Below are 25,405 nucleotides of genomic sequence, written 5' to 3'. Positions count from 1 at the left end.
CCAATCTGTCTGCAATGTGGGAGACCAGGGTTCAATTCCTGGCTCAGGAAGATCCCATGCAGAGGGGAATGGCTACCCATTCCAGGATTTTTGCCTGGAAAATTCCATGATTAGGGAATTCCATGTGTACTGGAATTCCTGGTGTACTACAGTCCATGGGGTTGCAAAGAGTCGGACATGACAGAGCAACTAATGCTTTCACTTTCAAAGTATTTCCAGAGATATTCATGTAGAACATTCATACAGAGTAACATTCATGTGGGAGCAACAAAGGAATCACTAAGAAAATGATCTAGTTCTCCATAAACAAGTCTTATGTTACTTGGATGTTTTTATACAGTGGTAGTCACAGCATACATAATTTCTCTTTCCATACTGCCGCAGTCTTCAGACTAATAATTTTTAAACAGCTGCCTAAAATACAGTTTGTGAAATGTACTATAATTTTATTGGCAATTCTACTATTACTGAAAATTTGGTTTTCTCAACTACAAATATTACAACCAATAACTACATGCCTATCATTTTTCCTTTAACCATCTGCTTCTATAATTCTCACAGCAGTACACACAGGAACACACAGAAGCAGACTGCATTGACCAAAAATGCCAGCTCCATTACTTTCAAGTTGAATAACCCTGGGCAATTTAACCTCTGCCTCAGTTTCCTAATCTATAAAATAGAGATGACAGTAGTGCCTATCTCAGAGTTGTTGGGAGATGAAATGAGTCGGTAAAAGAAGCACATAAGACCTGACCTATAGGAAGCATTCAAACTGCTACTGGTGCATAACCACATACAACCCTGGGCCATGGTGGGGGTGGCGGGTGGGGCGGGGGCAGTGAGTTGGCACAATGATCCCCTCCCTGCCTAGTCCAAAATCCACATAAAACTTGACTGCCCCCCAAATTTTACTAATACACTATGGCTGATCTTACCAATAACAGAAATTAATGCATACTTTGTATGTTATATGTATTATATGTATTATATACTGCATTATTACAATAAAGTAAGCTAGAAAAAATATTTTAAAAATCATAAGAGATAATATATTTACAGTACATATATATATTTACTGAAAAAATTCACATATAAGAAGATCCATGCAGCTCAAATCCATGTTGTTCAAGGGTCAACTATATTTTATAATATATTGAATACCCTAAAATTAGGATTTATAATTTCAAATAAAAAATATATTATAGACATTTTTCTAGCTCAAGACACATTGTCAAATATCTTTTCAAAAGGATAGTCCTGATTTAAATACCGTCACCATGTAAAAGAGTATCAGTTTCACCATCTTCACAGAAGTAATGGACATAAATATCTTTAAAATACTTCCTAATTTAGAAGGTTTTATGACTATGCTACTGGAGATCAGTGGAGAAATAACTCCAGAAGAAAAGACCATGATGCTGGCAAAGACTGAGGGCAGGAGGAGAAGGGGACGACAGAAGATGATATGGTTAGATGGCATCACTGACTCAATGGACATGGGTTTGGGTGGACTCCGGGAGTTGGTGATGGACAGGGAGGCCTGGTATGCTGCAGTTTATGGGGTCGCAAGAGTCGGACACGACTGAGCGACTGAACTGAACTGATTACTTGCATTTGTTTGATTATGAGAGCAGGTTTAACTAGCCTTCCATGTGATTTAGTAACTAGTTAACTGCTCTTCTGCTATGAACAACCTAACCATATCATGTGTGTACTCATCTACTATATGGCTTCAAGGTCTCTCCTTGGAGGATGAGCAATCTTTCTTTTAAAAGTATACCTGGACTTCCCTGGTGGTTTAGTGGTTAGGAATCTACCTGCCAATGCAGAGGACACGAGTTCGATCACTGGTCCGCACATGCCATGAGACAACTGAACTCGTGTGCCACAACTACTGAGCCCGCATGCCTCGAGTCTGAGCTCCACAACAAGAGAAGCCACCGCAGCGGGAAGCCCGTGCACTGCGACAGAGAGCAGCCTCCTGCTCGCCAGAACTAGAGAAAGCCTGTGCTCAGCACCAAAGACTCAGCACAGTCCAAAAAACTAAATTAAAAAAAAAAATTTTGAAATATCCCTATACTATATTTACTACAAACATGTATCTAGTCTCTTTGTAGCCTTGTTATTGTAAATAGATAAAAAAGGAAACATTTTTTACCACTAGTTTCAGAAGTTATATTCTTTTTGATTTCAGAATATTTGACAAACGCGGTAGCATGATTTACCTAAAAGCACTAATAAAATTAATCATCTTGTAAAAGCTAAACTAAAATGTTATGAAATGTGAGGTTTCAGAAACAAGGTACTTCGGGCTTACCTCAGACCCCAATATCAGATACTTACAGATGGGATAATGTCTGTTGAATACTTTTTATATTTGAAACAAAGTGATAAATTTGCTTTCAAATTAGTTTTTAGCCAAGTGTAGATATTCAGAGAAGGCAATGGCACCCCACTCCAGTACTCTTGCCTGGAAAATCCCATGGACGGAGGAGGCTGGTGGGCTGCCGTCTATGGGGTCGCACAGAGTCGGACGTGACTGAAGCGACTTAGCAGCAGCAGATATTCAGAACTTAGGTTTAGTTTATTTATACGACTAAGACATCTAACAGTATACAAAAATTTCTCAAAGCATAAAAGTAAAATTCTTACTAAGTGTACAGCATGATCTATTTCTTCAGTGGTTACACCTGGTTTAATCATCCCAGCGGCAATGTCCAATACTTCTCTAGCAAGCTGTAAAAGAGAAACACTTCATATATTTAAGAAGAAATGAAGTAGCATTAGAAATCTGTACCCTCTGTACTAACTTAGATTTTATGGGATACTGACAAAATGAATCTCACCTTGAATATTATAATCCTGAATTTTTATTTTACAACCATTTATATGTATTTCTAACATATTTCTAATACCCATTAATAAATGTGTATGTGTGTCTGTGTAAACATATAAATAAAATTGGGCTAGCTAGCAAATAGTTTAATTAGTGCACTTCACTGATTTCTATGTGAAAATGTACATCTTAAGTAATCTAAACAATAATCAACTGATGAAGTTTGAGGCTTCTCACAATTCTACAATGGAGAAGGAAAGGGAGGGAAATAAAAGAATAGATAAATGATTTTCATTAAAGAACCACAGCAAATAACTATTACATATAGAATGGATGGAGAACAGGGTCCTACTGCATAGTATAGGAAATTATATTCAATATCCTAGAATAAACATAATGAAAAAGAATATAAAAAAGAATGTATACATAACTGAATCACTTAGATGTTCAGCAGAAATTAATACAACATTGTAAATCAACTATACCTTAATAAAACATTTAAAAAATATATATATATATGGCCAGTCACAGTCTCACTGTGCAACATTTGCCACCTTTGTACATGAGCAAATCATTGACTTCATGTGTTATAACTACTTAAATAAGTCCTATCCTAGGAAGAGGGGAAAACTCTTACCCTACATACGAGCCGCATCCCTTCTATATCTTCAGATGAGAGTAACTTAATTTGAGAAGTACCTTTAAGAGCCTGCTCAGATTCAGACATTCCTGGAAGAGAAAATCACTAAGTAAAACCAAAATGAACAAAAAGATGTAGTATATAAAAGCATAATTATCTCCCAATGATAAAATAATAGTCAAGCCTATTGCACACAATGGTATTTCATAATATGGGAGGGTCCAGGTCAGGGTTTCTGAAAAAATACTTTCAACATGAAATTTGCTAAACAAACTGAAGGAAGACTTCTAAAGAACAAATTTTCAGATTTATTAGAAATCAGTCAAGATGGCATATTTATTATTTGACAGGCAGTGTGTTAATAAGGTCAATAAATGATTTACATTTGAATAGCACCATATAATTAATTTATATCTGTTTTCATGATCATCTCCTTATGTAGCAAGCATATATCAACAACTGATGAATTAATTACACTCATTTATTTTTTAAACTAGAACCTAAGTCAGTGTTTTTCAAACTGCAACTTGTGATCATTTAGTGGCTATTAGAGGGCTATGACTTAACATTTTTTTAAAGTAAATAAACTGAATAGAAAATAGACTATATATAGGCTGTTGTGAAATGTTTGGCTGTTAATTTATACACACACATATATACAGACCATGTTATAAAATACAGTTCTCACTCTGGTTCACAATCAAAAAAAGTTTGAAAAATATTGCCCTAAGAATTTTCACTAATAAAATCAGCTTAATTTATTCATATACTGAAAAGCATTAAAGCTAGTATAGTAACAATTTCAAAATCTGACAAAAAGACTATAACCATAAACTGCTCTTTATAAATGCTGATATAAAAATCCCAAATAAAATATTATCTAGCAGAATCTAAAAAACACATAGTACACCATGAATTGAGTGAAATTCTTATTGGAAAGACAGGGATAATTCAATATTAACTATCAATATAACTCATCATAGTCATAGACTAAAGAATGGAAAATAAATGATCATCTAGAAAGATAGCTCTAATAACACAGCCAGCTACCACCTTTACATGATACATACAAATCTCAATCCAAGAACCAACATCATGGAATGCCAACTATCAGCACTAGTACTGTTAGCACTGTTCTGACAATACTGCCGATGTATTTAACAAGAGAAAGAAATAAGACATATAAACTTAGAAAGAAAAGGACAAAATCTTCATTAATTTCAGATATGATTATATATGCCTAGAAGAAGGGAATACCTAGAAAATAACTAGAAATAAGAATTTAGCAAGTTGGCAGATTGTAATATATAAAAATCAATAACTTTGCCATATACAAAGCGAAAGTGAAAGCTGCTCAGTCATGTCACTCTTTGCGACCCCATGGACTGCATACTCCCTGGAATTCTCCAGGCCAGAATACTGAAGTGGGTAGCCGTTCCCTTCTCCAGGGGATCTTCCCAACCCAGGAATCAAACCGGGGTCTCCTGCATTACAGGCGGATTCTTTACCAACTGAGCTATGAAAACAATAAATCAAAGTATACAGAAGATACTATATTCACAAGAATAACTTCAAAAGATAAAATATCCAGAAATAACTTAATGTTAAAAGACCTAATGAAGAAAATTTTTAAAATATCACTGAAAGACATAAAGGAGACTTAAAATAGAAAAACATACCCTGTTCTTGGATAGGAAGACTCAATATTGTAAAGGTGTCAATTCTTCCAAAATTAGTCTATAAATTTAATACTATCCCCATAAAAAATGGTAATAGGATATTTTTAGAAACCAGACAAGCTGATCCTAAATTTCACATGGAAAAACAAACATGCAAGAAGAGTCAGGAAAATTCTGAAAAAGAGGAAAGGTGGGAGCAACAAGGCCTACCAAATATTAAAACACTATAGCTATAATAATTAAGAGTTTGGAAATGGCATATGGTTAGACAAATGGGTTAATGAAACAGAACAGAATCCAAAAATAGACCCAAAGATATATGAAAATATAACACAGTGATATAGGTTACATTTTAAATCAGTAAGAAAAAGACTGATTTTTAAAAATAACCAGTGACGTGACAACCAGATATTCTTCTGGGAAAAAATTAAGTTGCAGCCCTACTTCACTCCTAATAATAAATAAGTTTCACATGGGCCCCAAATTTTATCCCATACACAAAAAAAATAAAACCACAGAAATAGTAGAAGAAAACATAGGAAAATATTTTTATTATCTCTGAACCAAAAAGGTCTTTCTAGGTCATAAAGCCATAAACACCTTAAAAGAAAACACTGACAAATTTTACTACAAAATAATGTTGAATGTTTGTCATAAATGTCATTTATAAACAAAGACAAAAATGTAACTATCTGCTTGGGAGAAAACATTTTATAGTACATCAAGAGACTATTTTCCTCAATATAGAAAGAACGTTTATAAGTCAGTATGGAAAAACTAAGTAATCTGAGAAGGGGGAAAAAGGCTAAGGATATGAACAGATAGTTCAAAAAGAAAAATACAAATGATTTTTAAAAGTAAAGAGATGGGGACTTCCCTGCTGGTCCAGTGGCTAAGACTCTGAGTTCCCAAACAGGGGGCCCGGGTTCAATCCCTGGTCAGGGAACTAGATCCCACATGCTGAAACTAAGACCCGGCACAGCCCAATAAATAAATTAAATAAATAAATAAATAAATAATAAAAGTAAAGAGATGCTCAACCTTACTCATAACTTAAAAATGCAAATTAAAATAACTGCAAAGTATCATTTTTCATCTTTCAGATCAGCACAGATCATAAAACTTGATAACATACTAAGCTGAGGAAGATAGAAAAGACTCTCACATGTTTTTAACTGAAGAATCGCTGAGATTTGTAATTATCTCTCAAAATTTTTTAAATGCACATATCCTGTAATCTAGCTATTTTACTTCAGACAATTTGCTTATAGAAATATTCTTGACCTGTGCACAAAGATGTAATTACAAGAACAGTTCCTGTGGTCAAATTGGCAGAAATAAAAACCTGGAAATAATCTAGAAATAAATTGGGAAAAACCTAGAAATAAATTAATAGGCGTCTGGTTTAATAAATTATAACATGTACACACAGTGGACTACTTCACTCAGTGAAAAGAAATGGTTTAATGTGAACTTATATGGAATATTTACAACATAAAATACAGTAACACAAGGTGAAAAGGTGTATATGTTTTTTGTATAATTGGATGGAGAGAGTGCTACCGTGTGTACGCACAACGAAGACTGCTGAAAAGTTCTGCAAGAAATCATTAACAGTAATTACTTCTGGGAAAACGTACTCACTTTTCCCTTCATAACATTTTATCCTACCAGAATTTACCTTATCTATGTACTTTTTTGTTGCTGTATTTGGGGCGGGGCGGGGGGGTGGGGGGGGCGGAACGCAGGATCTCTAGTTGCAGCATGTGGGAACTTCAGTTGCAGCATGTGGGATCTAGTTCCCTGAGCAGGGATTGAACCCTGTCACCCTACACTGGGAGCGCAGAGTCTTAGCCACTGGACCACCAGAGAAGTCCCTATCTGTGTACTTTTTAAAGATACAATTTAAAACTATACTCTAGAGTATTAAATACACTGATATAAAACTATACATCCTCAACAGTATGTATTCTATCATTCAGACTCTTTCCCTTCAATTTATCTGAAACAATGGAGTTTAATTAAATTTTCAAATTAGATTCATAAGAACTTAATACAGTTCCTTTTTTTCTTGGAGAAGAAAAACAACAGTAGCTTAGTTTAGTAGATTAAACCACATGAAAATGCTGATATTCAACCATTTTTGACATGCAAACTCAGTAATTTCACAGAACCTATGCTGCAAATTGGGTATCCCTGGTGGCTCAGTGTTAAGAATCTGCCTATAATTCAGGAGACTGGGGTTCAATCCCTGGGGAGGAAAGATCCCCTGGAGTAGGAAATGGCAACCCATTCCAGTATTCTCACCTGGGTAAGTTCAATGGACAGAGGAGCCTGGTAGGCTACAGTCCATGGGGTTGCAAGAGATGGACACGACTTCTCGACTAAACCGCCACCATGCTGCAAATTACCTATCTTCTCTGTGTCTCACTATAATTAACTATAAAATGGAGACGACAATAGAACCCACCTCAGGAGTGCTCAAAGTATAAAATGGAGTAATACATGTAAAGAAGTTGACACGATGCTTGACACACAGTTATGAAAAAATAAGTATCAATTACAGAATCATCAGCATCACTATTACTATTATTATCACCCCATTACTACTATTTCTATTACTGCTACAGTACAGAATCTTTAGTTAGGCATGCACTCAGGGCCTCTACCATCTGCTTTTATCTAAACAGGTATTATTTAATTAAGGCAGGAGAACATGTTAAAATAACTTTTTAAAAGCTAGAATTTGATATAACAACACAAAATACAGTATTATGTTGGATGTAGCCTTTAACAGCTATATAAACAATGTCTTCAGAATTGATTAGATTTTTAGTGTGAGGAAAGAATTTTTAATTCAAATATTCTAGTTTATCTTGGAAAAAAAAATATCAGAAATGCAGCAATGAAAATTTTCTACTAAAAAAGTACTCTTTTCCTTTGTAGTAGTCATCAAGCTCATAAACTGAAAATATGAAGTAACAGCATAGCAGAATTTACCTAAAGGGTGATCAGCATAATCTGGTCTTTGAATATAACTTGGCACTGGCCTTGTTGGCATCTAAAAACAACAAAGAGGTTAGGTGGATCTGATTCAAATGTGAAAGTAATTTTCATTATTAAAATCTACTAACAATGCAATTAAAAGTGGGGGAATAAATACCAAATAAAAAAGTTCATTCATCTCATTTAAATGAAAAAAAAAAAAAAAGCTTTACATGACATCTTAAATATCACAACATATCTATTTCATGAAGATTGAGCTTTACTTTCCTGATGCTATTGTCATGCCCTTTCCCAGAATATGTAAGTAATAGAGAGAGTGACAGAGGGCACTGAAGATTTAAGATTACACACAGACAAGGAACGTGCCTGTGTTGTTCCAAACAAATTGGTGAACCAAAATAATAACGAAAAGTTGTCTCGAAGTAAATGTACACCATTATGTTCCTGGTCATTATCTCTGGAAACTACAATTAAAGAGACTTTCTTATACTTTTCCAAATTTTAAAAATTAAAGATGTACTTCTTTAATAAAAAGACAACAGTAAAAAGAATTTAAATATTTGAGAATGACAAATTTCAACTTAAGTCAATTCCAAGGTTATGACTCTGAAGTCAGTCTGCCAAAAACATAGGAAGGAGCAAGAGTGGCAGAAAAATCTTATCTAAATTAAAGTAGAAATATATCACAGTAAAAAATTTTAGAAAAGTCGTAATATATACTCCCATTATGTATGCTGGCCTAAAAATATCTATTCTACCTCATTCTTTTTTAAAAATTAAAGAAGTCTTGATCCTTAACCTAAAATTTCTTCTGCTTCATCTATGACTGGCAATTATCCCTACTAACTTGTAAACAACACACCATGAAAGCTAAAAAGCTAGACTGTAACCTTAATCCTGATGACATGATTCATACACGGAATACAAATTATAAGAACCATTTTTAGGAAACTGAAAATTATGAAGACTGATGTAAAGAAATATTAAATTTTTATTACCTTATTTACTCACCAGTGGATAATGGGGTCTGAGTTTTCCAGTATATCGATAACCTGCCCATGGATCAGTGTTGATATCACCTTCTACAGTCCAGGAAGACACTTCTCGCTTGGCCTTTTCATCTTCTGGGAGATGGATGAATGAGAGAAAGAAATGCCTCAGTATTCAAGCTACTAAGCAGCAGCATACTTTTAACAATCACATACTTGAATGCCAAGCCAAAGAGCCCAGGCACAAAATCAAGGAAACTTCCACCTTAACCTGAATCCCCAAAATACTATGTTCTTGCTCTATCCACAACCCTCTGACTCTTGAAAGATCTAAGTGTCTTGGAAAAAGCCCGAACTAAACATATCGTCAGTTTTTACACAATGTTGAATACGAACAGCACATGGTCAAACTCCTTTTCTCAAATAAATGCTAAATGCATTCTCTCTACAATGCCAATTTACAGGAAGCCTGTTTTTTTGAAATATAAAATGTGAGCCTAGGCAAAACTTCCCAGCTGAGGGCAGACATTATGAATGGGTTCCATGTTTTTACTAGAAGAACAGATTCTAAATAATCCCCAAGCAAATTTAAAGTTTAAAAAAAAACAAAACTTCTCACTTTGCTGATGACAGACTGTCAAGTAAACATTTTAAGTTGCTTTGAAAATTTTATATGAGTATAATTTGCTTTTTTCAGGAAGGAGGTAACAGAAGGAAGTAGGTAACAGAAGGGAGTAGGAAAAAGCAAAGATAGGGGGAGGGAATAATCAATCAAAAGTTACTGAAAATTCATTAGAAACATAAGAACCAAAGACCCCACTACCAGGTTAGTTAATAATATATAATGCTGCATTAACTGAAATGCACCTAAAATCTTTTTCACACAGAACATACCCTCAATGGTACCTGAGCACACTGCTCTATCTACAAACTAAAACAGAACTACAAACCTGAGACTTTAAACAGCAGGAATTCAAATCCCTCCCACACCAAGTAACAGACTATACGCTTCTCAATGCATACCGATCTTTTCCTGATTACTGTTATGCTATCACAGGTTTTAAAAGTCAGGGTTCAAATAATTTTAGAAAAAAAACTCCCCTTTAAGTGATCTATTTAAAATACAAAATGGGAGAATAGATATCATTTTAAGCTAAAGAGGAATGGTGAAATGAGTGAAGGTTGTCAAAAGGTACAAAAATCCAGTCATGTGATAAATAAGCCCTGGGGATATAATGTATAGCATGGCAACTAAAGTTATCAACAACAACAGAGAAAGATAATCTAGTCTCATTTTCTCATTTTTCAGATGAGGGAACGGGGGAAGTTTGGTTCACATGGGCAGAGAAATGTGGAAATGCTGCTTTCTAGTAGAGTATTCTCTCCACAAAGCACGTGGTCAACTTGGGAGTGAAAGACCCTTGACGTGCAATTGACAAGAAATGCAAAAATACAACCAATCCATTCACATTATTTTGGAAGAAAATATAATTATAATAGTACATATGAAGTAAAAGAAGAGAAAAGAGAAAGAAAAGCTCTACTACGTTACTGAATTTTAGGTATTTTTCTCCCCTATGAAGTTCAAGAAAGCCTCTGTGAATGCTAATGTCAATAGGAAAGCTGTTTTTCATTCCATGACAAAAATGGACTCTATTCATTGCCACTGGGACCAAACATTATAGTGAAGTGAAAGTGAAGTCGTTCAGTCGTGTCCGACTCTTTGCGACCCCGTGGACTATAGCCCACCAGGCTCCTCCATCCATGGAATTTTCCAGGCAAGGGTACTGGAGTGGGTTGCCATTTCGTTCTCCAGAGGATCTTCCTGACCCAGGGATCGAAACCGGGTCTCCTGCATTGCAGACAGACACTTTACCATCTGAGCCACCAGGGAAGCCCCCAAACATTATAGAAAATAATTCAAAATGCAGGCCAACTGATAACCTGCTTTAGTTGTGATAGCACCAAGTGCTTCTGTCTGAATTATGAAACTCAAGAATAATTTTCACCAGAAACAAAGCACAGAACAGCAATCAAGATGCAGGCTTTTTGCTTTAACATACTCCAAGGGAGAGTGCAGGGAAAAGGAAGGATGTAAAAACCTTTCAAAGCTTCTTACTGATCTGGACTCTGAACTGTCCACAATCAATTTTCAAGAGAATTCAAAGCAGACCTCAAACAAGCATTATAACCCAAAAGCTAGCTAGACAAGAATGAAATATGGCAGGTTCTTTTCTAATCTCTAGGTATAATTTACTTAGGGAAAGTCACTCTTCCAAAATAAATTTTACTTAAAATTTAAGGATCAATTTGATCTAAGCCCCTAAGTCCTACACACATAACAGAAATCCAATAAACCGGAATTGGACTGGGGGTTGGTAACAAAATTGCACACTAACTGCTCTTTTCACAAGGACTGTGAAAGCACAGGACAGCAGAAACAAACACCTGTAAGCCGTCTTTCGAACATCACCATGCAACAGGGCCAGGTGAGCTGCAGGTGGTGCCAGAGAGTACCCGATACATACAAGGTCAGATCTCAAGTAGTACATATCACATTCTTCTTTCTCTAAAACACGTGGCCTCCTCCAGTCAGCTTCCACAAAAAACTGCCCGTATCTAAGCTCTGCCTGGGACAGAATTTTCTGACCACAATCCTGACTCAGTTCTCCCAATAAGTGGTTGCTGCTGCTGCTGCTAAGTCGCTTCAGTCGTGTCTGACTCTGTGCGACCCCATAGACGGCAGCCCACCAGGCTCCCCCGTCCCTGGGATTCTCCAGGCAAGAACACTGGAGTGGGCTGCCATTTCCTTCTCCAATGCATGAAAGTGAAAAGTGAAAGTGAAGACACTCAGTCGTGTCTGACTCTTCGTGACCCCATGGACTGCAGCCTACCAGGCTCCTCCGTCCATGGGATTTTCCAGGCAAGAGTACTGGAGTGGGTCGCCAGTGCCTTCTCCGAAGTGGCTGTTGAGCACTTACTAATTACTGCCCATTTAACTCTCACAACAAACCCATGATTTCGGTAGTTTGGAGGTGAGGCTTAGAGTAATTTGTGCTCACAAAGCTTGGTGCAACCAGTTCTGAAATATTACCTAACCTCTTCCCTGTACAATCCAAAACTCAAGCACACTAGCTTGGAGGGGCAGAAGAGTAGAAGAAAAAGTATTACTTAGAGGTGGTTGGTTTGTTCTGGCCGCGCCACGTGGCCTGTGGGGATCTTAGTTCCCCAGACAGGGCCTGAACCCCAGCCACGGCAGTGAAAGCATTGTGTCCAGCTGTACTGTCAGAGAATTCCCATAGAGGTTCTCTTTTTTTAAGTGAGTTTTTATATCATATTTTTGGCTATTCAAAAGACACTTGTCAAACACGTTGACACGGTGACAAAGAAACTTGAGTGTGTTAGTGCTAAGTGTAAAAGTACAGACTAATACAGTATTGAGATGTGAAGTGCTACAACTTACACAGATCAGACTAAAGGCAAATGCTAATACTACGTAAACTCTGGCAGTAGGTATGCGTAGGAAAGATGCACCCAAGCATCAGCATTACAGGCTTTTCAAGACGTTACAGCCAAGTGGTCTTCTTCCCTAGGACACATGAAAAATAAATGGTGCTCTTTAACTCACACTTGGAACTTTCCTGAGGCCTTATTAACTTCTGCAACCAATAAAACTCTTCCAAGTCCAAACTATTTCATTAGCAAACTCTAGCAAACATTTTCAGAAGAAATAATACCAATACGACACAACCTCTTCCAGAAAAAAGAAAGGGAAGAGACACTTCCCACTTTATGAGTCCAGGATTACTCTAATGCCTGATCCAGTCAAAGATATAAAAGCAAATTACAGACTAATATCCCACATGAACATAAATACAAACCAGTCATCTTTAATTAGAGATCAGTACACAGAACTATTTGCTATACTGTCTGACTATTACTTCTTGGACTAAGGAGCTATCTTTTAAGACGCCCTGGTTGCTTCCCAGCCCAATCCTATCTCTTATTTCTTTTTTCTCCTATTCCCTTTCTCAAATACTCTTCTTAGCTCTGGAGATCATCTTTCCCCACACCATCCCCTCCTCTAAGACTGTCACCCACTATGGTTATTAGGGTGTGAAAAACACAGGACCTGAGGGCTGACTTGACCCAACACCACCCAAAGGGATCAAGAATATTAGGCTCACCCCGTGAACCTAATCCCATCAGATCCAAGAGGACACAATCTGAAACATGGCATCATACTAAACTCCAGAGATGTACGTAAAACACAAGTAGTTTCAGTCCAGTACAGTAAAAATTACTTAGGGAACACCAGTTGTTTAACTGTCTTGTAGTATAAGTCATAATGAAATAGTTCTATCTTCAGAAACCCAATACTGAAGAAACGAGCACACTTCAATGAGCTGGCAAACACTTGGAGAAGAGACTCGTTTCAAGTTCTTTTAGTAGCATACTCTTTCACCTCAATCCTTCAGTTCCCTATGCTTTAAGTTCCTGGGTGCCTGCGTGCACACTAAGTTGCCCACTCACGTCCGACTCTTTGTGACCCCATGGACTGTAGCCCGCCGGGCTTCTCTGTCCATGGGATTCTCAAGGCAAGAATACTGGAGTGGGTTGCCATGCCTTCCTCCAGAAGTTCCTGGGTAATAAAATGTTAATAATTGGCTCAAAGAGCTCTAAAATTACCTAACACATCTGATGCACAGTATTTAAAGTATGAGTAAATAAAATAAAATGGCATATTTAAATCTATCTCTATCCTTTAATTTGAAGTAACAAATCCTGTCACTTATGTTTTTTTAAACTCATTTACTCACAATCACTTTTCCTCATCCCTAACCATATTTCCTCCCACAATAGCCTTAGCACTTCCACTAAATGCAGACTTCACTTTATATAACCACAGAATGTCTTTTTAAATTTTTATTTCCTTTTCCTTCAAATGGTGGTTAAATTGATCTCAATGAGATTTTGAAGGTATATAAATATAAAACAATCTACCAAACTTTATCAGCAAATTCCTTAAAAATATAAAGTAGATGAACTAAAAATACCAAAATCAGTTAGGTTGAAAAAGAAATCTTATACCAAGAACCATGTACCGTCTGCCACTCCTTCATCCATCAGGATGGCAATGCTTTAAGAACAAAAAGTCCTTGTCAATTTTCAAGTAATTGTGATGAGTTGTCTTGAGTTAGCCACCCTAAAAGGCTTAAATTTATAGGATGAGTCGCCAAAGCAGGAAAGATGACTCGAATCAGTGATAGATCAGTGTGGCTGACAGCAATAGCTAAAAAAGCAGCCAATAGTTTGACTTTGTGGTGTTTCACAAAGGAACTTCAAAAAAGAAAATTAAACATTAGGCTACAAGTAATAACATTAAAACACCAAAAAAACAAAGTGATACAATTCTGAGTTAGACAAAGCAATTGAAATTGACACGAGGCAAAAACAAAAGCAATCGGATTAAATGGAGCTCCTGTGCCCCTGCCTGCAACAGGCAAATGCTTCAAGTACAGGAGAGAGAGGGCACCAGATGCCAAGATCAGGACATTCTCTGGTACTGCTCAAGCCAATCCAACTATCATAGCAACCATCTTGTGTTTTCACGGTACATATGCAATACAAGATTAATAAAGGTATTACTCAGTCACATTTTACTTACAGGATTGAATACCACAAAGCACAAAATTGTCCTAATTCTAGCTTCTGGATTACACTGTCAGAACATTCTTGTCTTCTGCAAGAAGTCACTTCTAAGAAAAATAGTATAGAGATAAGTAACTTTACTTACTTGCTTTCTTATGCAGTAACTTGTGAGTTGCCCAACTTCCTTTAAAACATTCCTAAAAAGAACAAACATGAAAATCAGTGTCACTTTCCTTAATTGGAAACATTTTAGTCATAGTTATATTTCAATTTTATGTTATCAAATTATTTTGAAGTATTTGAAAAGAACCCTGAACCAATGGAGCAATCGTACACTAGGAGGAAAAAAAAATAAGGAAAAATTTGCAGATTCTCCCATGATTTATAGTAGTTTGATTCCCAGTTCATCATATGTCACTACTATGTTAGTATATCCCAACACAGATAACCATTTTTAAAATGAATTTTATGTTCTATAGACAATGCAGTAATTTTAAATGCTCGTTCAGGGCTATATGTAATATCTTATATGTCCAAATATTTAAATGCAGTTTGAGACTGGAAAGTGAACATCTTTAATGTTTAATGATACCATCTAGGCTGAGTATTCATTTCACTGTACCAATTCCTATAGTGCAGTACTTCATTTTTTCAGACCACTGAGTCCTTTGAGAATCTTGGGAAAGTAACCATTCTCCTCCACAGGAAAAATATATCTATGCACATATAATGTACAGAGTGCCCTGTGGTTGTAACATGCACTGTATATTGATATGATTGAACAGATGTGTATGCATATGTTTATATGTACACAGGTGCTGGGCATTCGGTAGTAAATAATATAGGTCCATTTCAGACAAATATTACATGGCTAATTACACAATTAAATACATAGTTTAATCCTAAGGAAGCCTATAGGCTTCCTTGGTGGTGCAGATGGTAAAGAATCTATCTGCAACATAGGAAACCCAAGTTCGATCCCTGGGTCCGGAAGATCTCCTGGAGGAGGAAATGGCAACCCACTCCAGTATTCTTGTCTGGACAATTCCATGGACAGAGGAGCCTGTGGGCTACAGTCCATGGGGTCACAGAGAGTCAGACACAACTGAGCGACTAACACTTTCACTTTCTTAAGTCCTAAGGGCTAAAAAGTAAAATAGGCAGTGCTATGAGACGAGGCAGAACACAAGAACTAAAGACAGAGGCAGGGGTCAGATCACACTGAAGAGTCTGCTCTATTCTAATGATAACGAAAGCCATTAAAGGGTTTTAAACAAAGGAACAACCTGATGACAACTTGGTTACGCATCCCTGATCTCCATTAACAAATCCAAAATTAAAACTCCGTTAGTACACAGAATGGTTCTGAAGAACTCCAAAACACTAGTTTTTAATAAAGGCAATCCTTGCTATGCATAGTAGTGTAGAACCATTAAAAACCATTGTATAATCTGTAACCGTAAAAAGCAATCTTTAAAATCAACAGGAAAAATTTAAATCGTTCCATGGCCTTTAAAACTTTTTGCCAAAACATTAAAAACTCTCTTACTCTAGGTTATAAATATACAGGAAACTGAAAACTTTGTTTAGTATGCTGTAATTTAAAACATTAGATATGTTGAAAATTAGAGTATTTTACTTTTTTATTCAAAAACTTATCAGATGTATGGCAGAAACCAACACAATACTGTAAAGCATTATCTTCCAATTAAAAATAAATAAGTTAAAATGTTGAAAAAAAAAAACTTATCAGGACTAATCTGAACCTGCGTGCTTTCTCCCCACTGAATAACTCAGTAGATGGAGTGAGCATCTTTTTCATGCTTGGTATACTTTCTAGCTTTGCAACAGCTTCCAAATTTTATCTTTTGCACTTTCAATACCTCTGCTGCTGCTAAGTCGCTTCAGTCGTGTCTGACTCTGTGCAACCCCATAAACGGCAGCCTACCAGGCTCCCCCATCCCTGGGATTCTCCAGGCAAGAACACTGGAGTGGGTTGCTATTTCCTTCTCCATCGCATGAAAAGTGAAAAGTGAAAGTGAAGTCGCTCAGTTGTGTCCGACTCTTGGCGACCCCATGGACTGCAGCCTACCAGGCTCCTCTGTCCATGGGATTTTCCAGGCAAGAGTACTGGAGTGGGGTGCCACTGCCTTTTCTTTAATACCTATGAGAGTTCCTTTAATGTAAAGTTCTTGTTGATGTCCCTTCCCCTAAGACACTATTGATTCTTTTCATCACAACCATTTTCCTCATTTATAATAACCAGCCTGTTTCTGAGTTCCTCTGACTGCATGTCTAGAGTCTCTAGAATGGTGGGCAGTGTCAACATCCCCACAGTCAGCTACAATTCTTCTACAATTCGATTTATGCTCCACTTAGGTTTCACATCCAGCACCAACACCTAGCATTTCTTTGTTGCATTTTCTTCTTAGCCAATTCCTTCTTTCAATGATTCATTTGTGTAAAGTGTCATATAAGTTTATCACTGTAGAACAAGAAAGCTAGGCAACTACAAGCTCTGCTGTCTACAAGAGAACCAAGTGACAGATGCCCAGGGACCAATCACTGACAGGCTTTGAAAAAAGCAGAGGGGCCAGATGCTCACTAATCAAGGTGTCGGGCTGTGATTTCTGAGGCCATATGAGAAATGAATAGCTAGAGGTAAAGTCTCATGTACTTCATGTCATTACCTATGTGGCTGAGAGACTGGTTTTAACTAATCTGTGGTAACTAAATTTATGCATATCAAAATTACAAAATAAGATCTTCCTTTATATAATTGGCAACCTGATACAACCTATTTATAAAGCTTTTCTAAATAGGTTATGTGAACAAAATACTTTTGCCTCACCCAGCATCTTTTTTTACCCTCACAGAAGCTGACGCATATTTCCTTAAATAAAATAACATCTCTATCCCAAGTGATTCAATTTAGAGAACACAGAAGTTTACATACCAATTTAAATCAAGAAAGGGAGGGGGAAAGAATATCAGAGAGGAGAGGTAAAAGAAGCATTTAAAATGTTACCAAAAATCCACCATCTACTTATTACTAAGGATAATACATACTTCATAAAGGGCTTATAAGTAGGAACAACTTAAAACTCACACGATTTTCTAAACTAAGTTTCAGGCAATGGCAAAACTCATGGACTTTGAGGTCAGACCTGTACCCTGGCTTGATGACTTATAAGCTGTACAACACAGAGGAAAAAAATCTTAATATCTCTAAGTCCCACTTTCCTCAACTGTTAACGTAGGGAAAACTGTGTAAAAATGTGTGGTCAATAACAAGCGCTCAATTCTAATTATTATCCATTTTATTATTTTTAAAAGCAATTTAAATTTGGAATTTGAGAAGATGGTACACCTATATACCTTCAATGTGTGCATCAACCCTGTCTGAATTCTTAGCTGATGAAAACTTATGGCCATTAGGCAGCCAGTGATGACTGTGGGCTTTGTAGCTAATGAGCATCACTGTTTCAGCTTCCCTCATGGCTCAGTCCGGAGAAGGCAATGGCACCCCACTCCAGTACTCTTGCCTGGAAAATCCCATGGATGGAGCCTGGGGGGCTGCCGTCTATGGGGTCGCACAGAGTCGGACACGACTGAAGCGACTTAGCAGCAGCAGAAGCATGGCTCAGTCGGTAAAGAATCCGCCCACAATGAGGGAGACCTGGGTTTGACCCTGGGTTGGGAAGATTCCCTGGAGGAGGGCATGGCAATCCACTCCAGTATTCTTGCCTGGAGAATACAAGGAGGAGCCTGGCGGGCCACAGTATGGGGTTGCAAAGAGTCAGAAACAACTGAGCAACTAGGCACAGCCCAGCATCACTGTTCAGGGAACCTGCGCATCACGGAAGGGGACCCAAGAGTGGGAACAACCTCAAGTTTGAACAGACTTTCCAGTCAAAACAGCAAAGAACACCAAGAACAACGAACAGCCTGCCAGTTCAAGGGGTGTGTGCGCAACCTGTGACCAACCTTCAGCAGAGTTATAGGCTATGCAGACACAAAAGCAAACAGGAAGGCAGGTTTGGGGTTTTCTTTTTTTAATTTAAAAAACATTGAGCTTGGGAACTCCCCGGTGGTCCAGTGTTAGGACTCAGCGCTTTCACCACTGTGGGTCAGGTTCCATTTCTGGCCAGGGAACTAAGATTCTGCCAGCTAGGTGCCATGGTCCCAGAAAAGCACTGAGCAGCGACATCAGTAGCCACACTGCAAAGGAGACAAAAGTCAGACTCACGGACTTCGTGGAGCTACAGAGCCCAAATAGGATGTATGGCATGGCTATCTGAGGAACCACTGAGCTGGTGATGAGTTTACCATCCTCCCCCACCAAAATCACCAGGAGCAACACAGAGGTGACCACCAGGGCACACACAGAGTGGTCCAGATGCCCTCCAATCCTGGCTCAAGGAACAGAAAAGGGAACCCCTAGTGCTCAGAGTACAGTCCACCTTCTCTTCTCATCCCTGTCCTCTCACACCCCAAACCCCAAGTGATCCTGAGGCAAGTAGGAGGCAAAGTGCTGAGCAGGAGGTATTTCTTCTCTAATCAGTAAAGCTGCAGTCCAGACAGGATGGGGCCAAACCCTTTTACTTTCTTCTGTCTGTGTCCTCCTGTCATTTGGCCCAGACAAAGGCACAGTCATGACATACAGCAAAGGTAGGTACCTAAAACCCCACTTTTCTGGCCAGAGAACCAAAAACGAGAATTCCCAAGGAAGGAGCTTCCTAGAGTGACCCCATCAAGTTGTTCATAATACAAACTACTGATGTGTGTGAGAACAGAACTAACAGAGAACATCATTCATGTCTCACGGACAGATGTGAATGGCGCTGCAAAGGCTTTGAAAACTGAACTGACACTGGAACCAAAGAAGGCAGGTTAGGACTTGCAGGCTGACTCTAACCAGATTAGTTAGTAGCCAGCTAAAACTTAAAATATCAACATTCTCCACAAGATTTAAACAAGACTCAAGGTTTCATAATATGCAAAACTTTCCACAGGATACAATCTAAAATTATCCAGCATATAAAGAACCAAGACAATCTCAACTTCTAAGGGAAGTGAGTCAACAGACACCAGTGCTAAGCTGACACCAATGTTGGCATTAACTGACAGAATTTAAAGCAGCTATTATTAAAATGCTCCAACAATCAGCCAAAAACACTCTTATATCAATGGAAAAAAAGAAAATATTCGCAAAGATACACAGAAAAACCAAATGAAAATTTCAAAACCGAAAAATACAATAGCCAAAATAAAAAATTAACTGGATATATTCAGTAGCATGGGCTTCCCTGGTGGCTCAGCTGATGAAGAATCTGCCTGCAATGTGGGAGACCTGGGTTCCATCACTGGGTTGGGAAGATACCCTGGAGGAGGGAAAGGCTACCCACTCCAGTATTCTTGCCTGAAAAATTCCACGGATAGAGGAGCCTGGAGGGCTACAGCCCAAGGGGTTACAAAGAAACAGCCAGACCCGACTGAGTGACTAAGCACAACAGCAGCATCCAGTAGCATAAAGGAGATGACAGAGGAAAAACCCAGTGAACTTGGAAGACCAAAAGAAACTATCTCATTTGAACACAGAAAAGATTAAAAAAAAAAAAGAAAACAGAGCCTCAGGACCAGTATGACAATAACAAAGAAAACTACTAAGGATAAAGAGGAAAATTACATAATGATTTTTTTAAAAGGTCAAATAACTAAGATGATGTAACAGTTTATATCGTATATATCAACACAGCTTCAAAATACATAAAGCAGAAAGGAACATAAGTGCAAGATGAAACAAAAATCCACAATATAGTTGGAAACAAAAATCAACAACCACTCATAATAAAAACTCTCAGTAAACTAGAAGAGAATTTCCTCAGCTTGATAAAGATTATCTACAAAACGTCTACAGATTACAGCAAGTCCCCTATATACAAACAAGTTTCATTCCAAGAGCATGTTTGTAAGGCCAATAGTTAGCCTAAGTACCCAACTAACACAATATAGTACTGCACTGTAATAGGATAATACTTTTCACACAAATAATACAGAAAAAACAAACACAAAAAATAAAAAATCATTTTCAGTCTTACAGTACAGTACCTTGAAAAGTACAGTAGTACAGTACAACAGCGGGCACACAGAGGCTGGCACTGAGTAAACGGGCAACCAGAGCTCCTGACTGGAGGAGGGAGGGGCGGTGGGAGATGGCAGAGCTGAAGGATCGTCAGCAATGGCACAGAGGGAAGCTGCAATTTCACTCATGCTTGACAGTGATGGCACAGGTTCTGGTTCCCTGATGTTTTCAGTTCTATCTACTCTCTTAAAACTACAATCCAGCAATATCTAGGCAGTAGCACTTTTTTTTTCTCATCACAGACAATCCGTAGCACTGGACGGCATTCTGCAACCTTCATGTGCCATTCTTCGTTTGGGTCCTATGCCTCAAAAACTAACAGCGCCTCCTCAAATAAAGAAAATCCCCTTGCCATTTCCCATGTTGTGAATCTCTTTGGTTCTTCAGTTACTTCTTCCTCTTGTCTCTCTTGGTCCCTCCTCTGGGCCTCCGATTCCATCAGGCCTTCATTAGTAATCTCCTCATGTTGCGTGGCAACAGTACAGTAAAGTAGACAAAAGCACAGCCTCTTGTAGAGGATGCATGTGACAATGTATACCAGACACATGAATTTAAACACAACTGGACATGCAAACACACGTTCACATCTTTGAGAGTTTGCAACTTTCAAAGGTTCATATGTAGGGGGACTTACTACATAGAAAGCTAAGTGAATGGAGTTGTACAAGGAAGGAAAAGTAATTATACTGTAATAATAATACATAACACTTATGTAGAGCCTACTATGTGCTAGTCACTATGCCAACTACTTTACATATGTTAAGTCCTAACAATCCTATGAAGTAGATACTATTTATACAGTACTCATTTTACTGATGAGAAAAGTTGATCCACACTAAATGACCTGCCCAAGGTCACACAACTATTAAGTGGCAAGTAGACTACATGACTCAAAAGCACTCTGCAAGTCAGAAGACAGCCACATGGCACGTGAGGAGTGTAACTGCCAAACTCGCTTCTTCAATTCCAGGAAACTTAGTGACAAGGCCTAAAACCAAATAATCAAGACAGAGAAATATAACCATGAAAATCAGTTTAAAGTGATGGAAAGAAAACCAAATTCTGGGGATATAATGTACAACATGATGAGTGTAGTTAACAATATTGTATATTTGAAAGTTGTTTAAAAAGTTCTCATCACAAGGGAAAAAAACTGAAACTGTGAGGTGATAAATAATAACTGAACTTATTGTGGTAACTGTTTCACAAAGTATACAATATCTAATTATTATGTTGTATACCTTAATGGGCTCTCCCAGTGGCTCAATAGTAAAAAGAATCCACCTGCCAATGCAGGAGACCTCGGTTCAATCCCTGGGTTGTGAAGATCCCCTGGAGAAAGATATGGCAACCCACTCCAATAAGAACTCCATGGACAGAGGAGCCTGGCAGGTTACAGTCTCTGGGGGTCACAAAGAGTCGGACACGACTTAGTGACTATACAACAATACCTTAAACTTATTCAATGTTCTGTCAATTATTTCTCAATAAAACTGGAAAAACTAACACCAGGTTAAGAAATACCTGGTATTAGAATATTTGACTCTAAGCCATATGCATGTCTTTTCAAGAATCAAAGCCATATTGAACACATAACTGGCATAATCTCTAAAATGTCCAGTGCACATATATTTAGGTTCCTTTTCTACAGCCAGTATTTTAAGTTGAATGCCATTTTCCAGCTGCAGGAAGATTCTATCTGAAAGACAAATTGTTTTGAGTTAAGGCATCTTGTCACTTAAAGTAGATTTAAACCAATTAACACAGCATTAAGGCAATGTGTTTATACTTTCTGCTCACAGTGTGACCAACTGGACAGCCTACTCTTTGCTCCACAACTGGTTATCCCCCCAGTGGCCAAAATACACGGCTCGCCTCTTTCAACCTCTCCCTGGGGGATGTCACCTTATGGTGAACAAGGCTTGTCAGGCAGGCATCAGCAAAGACAATCACATTACTCTTTCTTTTCACATCAATCTCACATCCTTCCTAATGTTGTTGTTCTCTGTGACTCACCTCTCACAGTGGGCACATCTACACAGTGACCATTATTTGTTGACTGTTCCAAGTTTCTCCACTCAGAAGGTAATGTTATTTGCAACATGACAACATCCAAAAATTCAATCATCAAATCTTCTTGAATTTTAAATAAACAAAGAATTTTTTATTCTAATTGCAAATGCATGCCATCTGGAGTGTATCAGAGTAGGTGCCAAGTTTTCTTTTTACCCCTACTGATCACAGAACCCTTGTAACAAGAAATCTAGAACTCTTTAGTATTTAAACAGAAAAAAAGAGGGGCTCTGACTGGGATAGGAGCAGGGAGGTGGTACCATGCTGACCTATGCCCAATTTCATACATATCTTATCTTTCAAAGCAATTAAGCTTCAATAATCAGATGCCCTCCTCCCCTCCATTCAAACCATACTTTCCTTCAAGAGTTCAGAAGATAACAACAAATGATTTTAAATACAACCTTTTCTGTAAAACTCTTCCTGTCCCCCAGTGAGAAATGACACATCTTCTAAACCCTTTAGCATTTACTGCCTTTACAATTCAATTAATAATCTACTTCATGGTGATCTCTCTTAATTTGATTCTCTAGTAAACTGTGAACAAACTAAAAGCAATGTAAGTTTTTTAAAGAAACTATATTTCAAAATGCTTCTCCTTGATTGTCACTTCATACTGGGCAAAGTAAAAAGCCCAAGATGATATGCAAGGACCAACAGTTAAGTTTTGGTACCCACCTTAAATATTCATGGTAAACTATTTTCTTTTCATATCTACTCTGAAAAGTCGTAGCTGTGGAAAAACTGCCAAGATTTAGAAATAACCCTCCTTGATTCTATTTCAGGAAAAAAAAAAAAAAACTTTCAATAAGATTATCAACTTACTCCTAAAAAAGCAGAACGTGTTCTATATTTTTCAGACTACCTGGTGTTCTAAAGAAGCTTACAATGCACTGGATCAATGCCATACCATGTCAATTTCTCTCCCAATTAAAATTTCAATGTAGCTATCATCAACTATTAATAAATATGTTGAAATTCATCACATTCACTAAAAATCAGCTATTCAAATAAATAGCCCTGTATTTTCCTCAGAGGATTTCAGAGTATTTTGTACTTGGTTTGTGAGACCTACATCAAATCCCACCTTTTAAATAAGAGGACTAATAGGATTATTCTCATTAAATAAACCGAGAAACTGTCTCACAAAACAGCTTACCTAGCTAAAGACTTGTATTTCAAAATATATGAATATTTGAGGAAATGAAGGAACCAAAGTATTCATAATAAATACCTCTCAAGACACCTGCCATCCTCTTACTTGCTGAGGCTATGACCTAACAAGGGCACAGTCTTCAAAACCCCTGACAGCATCAAGTACATTCTGTACTTCCTAGTTAACTCTTGAAGACGGAACAGTGCTCCTTCCTTAGACCACAATCTCATTCTTCTCCCATTTCTTTACCTGACTAGGACCACTCAAAACCCTTGAGTGACTTATTCTTCACACCCTGGAGAATCAACCTCTGACTCTTACCTGAGCAATCTTTCCTTCCTTATCTCTGAAAAATGTACCAACAACCTCACTAAACTAGGGTGAGAGTTCCGCCAGAGAAGATCGCACTTTCCTTTCCCTTGCACGACCTCATCTATCTGTTCCTGACACTCAGATTTACATCTTGTCCTCACAAGTTTTACCTATCCCTTCAGTCTACTACAAATGCTACCTTCATAAAGTGTCCACACCACACCCCATCCCACCCCATGCCTAAACAGGGCACATGTATTTATTCAGCACTCCTTTGACAGTACTTTGTCTCACTACTCTGCTTCCCATCTATTTCACTGCACCAAAGCACTGGCTATAGACTACCTACTGATACTAGAATGGTAAAGCTTTTACCCCACTTTTTCCTTAACACCAAGAGATGTCTACCAAGTTTTAGGAGCTGATATGAGGTAGTATGGTTCTCAGTTCTGAATAGGTCCTCGAATCACCTGGAAAATGTTTCTTTTAAAATACTCATGCTGTTCCCCACAAGTTAAGCAGAATAGTGGTTATCAGGGCTGGGTGGAGCAAGCAAAAGAGAGCTGTTTAATGAGCTGTTTCAGTTCTGCAAGATTAAAGAACTTCTTGAGATATGTTCTACAACAATGCAAATATAATAAACACCACTGAAAAGTACCCGTAAAAATGGTTAGGATGGTAATGTCTCTGTGTGTTCTTTACCTGCAGAAAAAAGAAATTCATTTTTTAAAAGTTACAAAGCTGTATGTAATACAGAACAATGATTCTGGTTTTGTTTCAAAAACATAAAAACAACAAGTAATACATGAATGCTGACCACATATGCCAAGCACTGATTTAGGCAGTAACCGTTAATTGCACCTTTAAATGCACCAACCGTTAATCCTCACAACTCTACAGGGTAGATTCTATTA

At 37.7% G+C, this 25,405-nt stretch overlaps 1 protein-coding gene across 1 annotated transcript in view; it reads right to left on the bottom strand.

The window, feature by feature from the left end:
• Positions 1 to 25,405, bottom strand: part of METAP1 (methionyl aminopeptidase 1) — a 50,249-nt gene that overhangs the window by 14,834 nt on the left and 10,010 nt on the right. The window contains exons 2-6 of the mRNA XM_081596591.1: positions 14,951 to 15,002; positions 9,176 to 9,288; positions 8,159 to 8,219; positions 3,477 to 3,568; positions 2,656 to 2,739 (exon numbers count right to left, since the gene is read on the bottom strand). Of these exons, the coding sequence (XP_081452717.1) occupies positions 2,656 to 2,739; positions 3,477 to 3,568; positions 8,159 to 8,219; positions 9,176 to 9,288; positions 14,951 to 15,002 (402 nt within the window). The remainder of the gene's footprint in view (positions 1 to 2,655; positions 2,740 to 3,476; positions 3,569 to 8,158; positions 8,220 to 9,175; positions 9,289 to 14,950; positions 15,003 to 25,405) is intronic.

Source organism: Giraffa tippelskirchi, chromosome 1, assembly GCF_054371585.1.
Source record: "Giraffa tippelskirchi isolate mGirTip1 chromosome 1, T2T-mGirTip1v1.2.pri, whole genome shotgun sequence".
Taxonomy (NCBI): Eukaryota; Metazoa; Chordata; class Mammalia; order Artiodactyla; family Giraffidae; genus Giraffa; species Giraffa tippelskirchi.
Note: the sequence above shows the minus strand (reverse complement) of the source record. Positions and strands in the feature narration are given on the sequence as shown.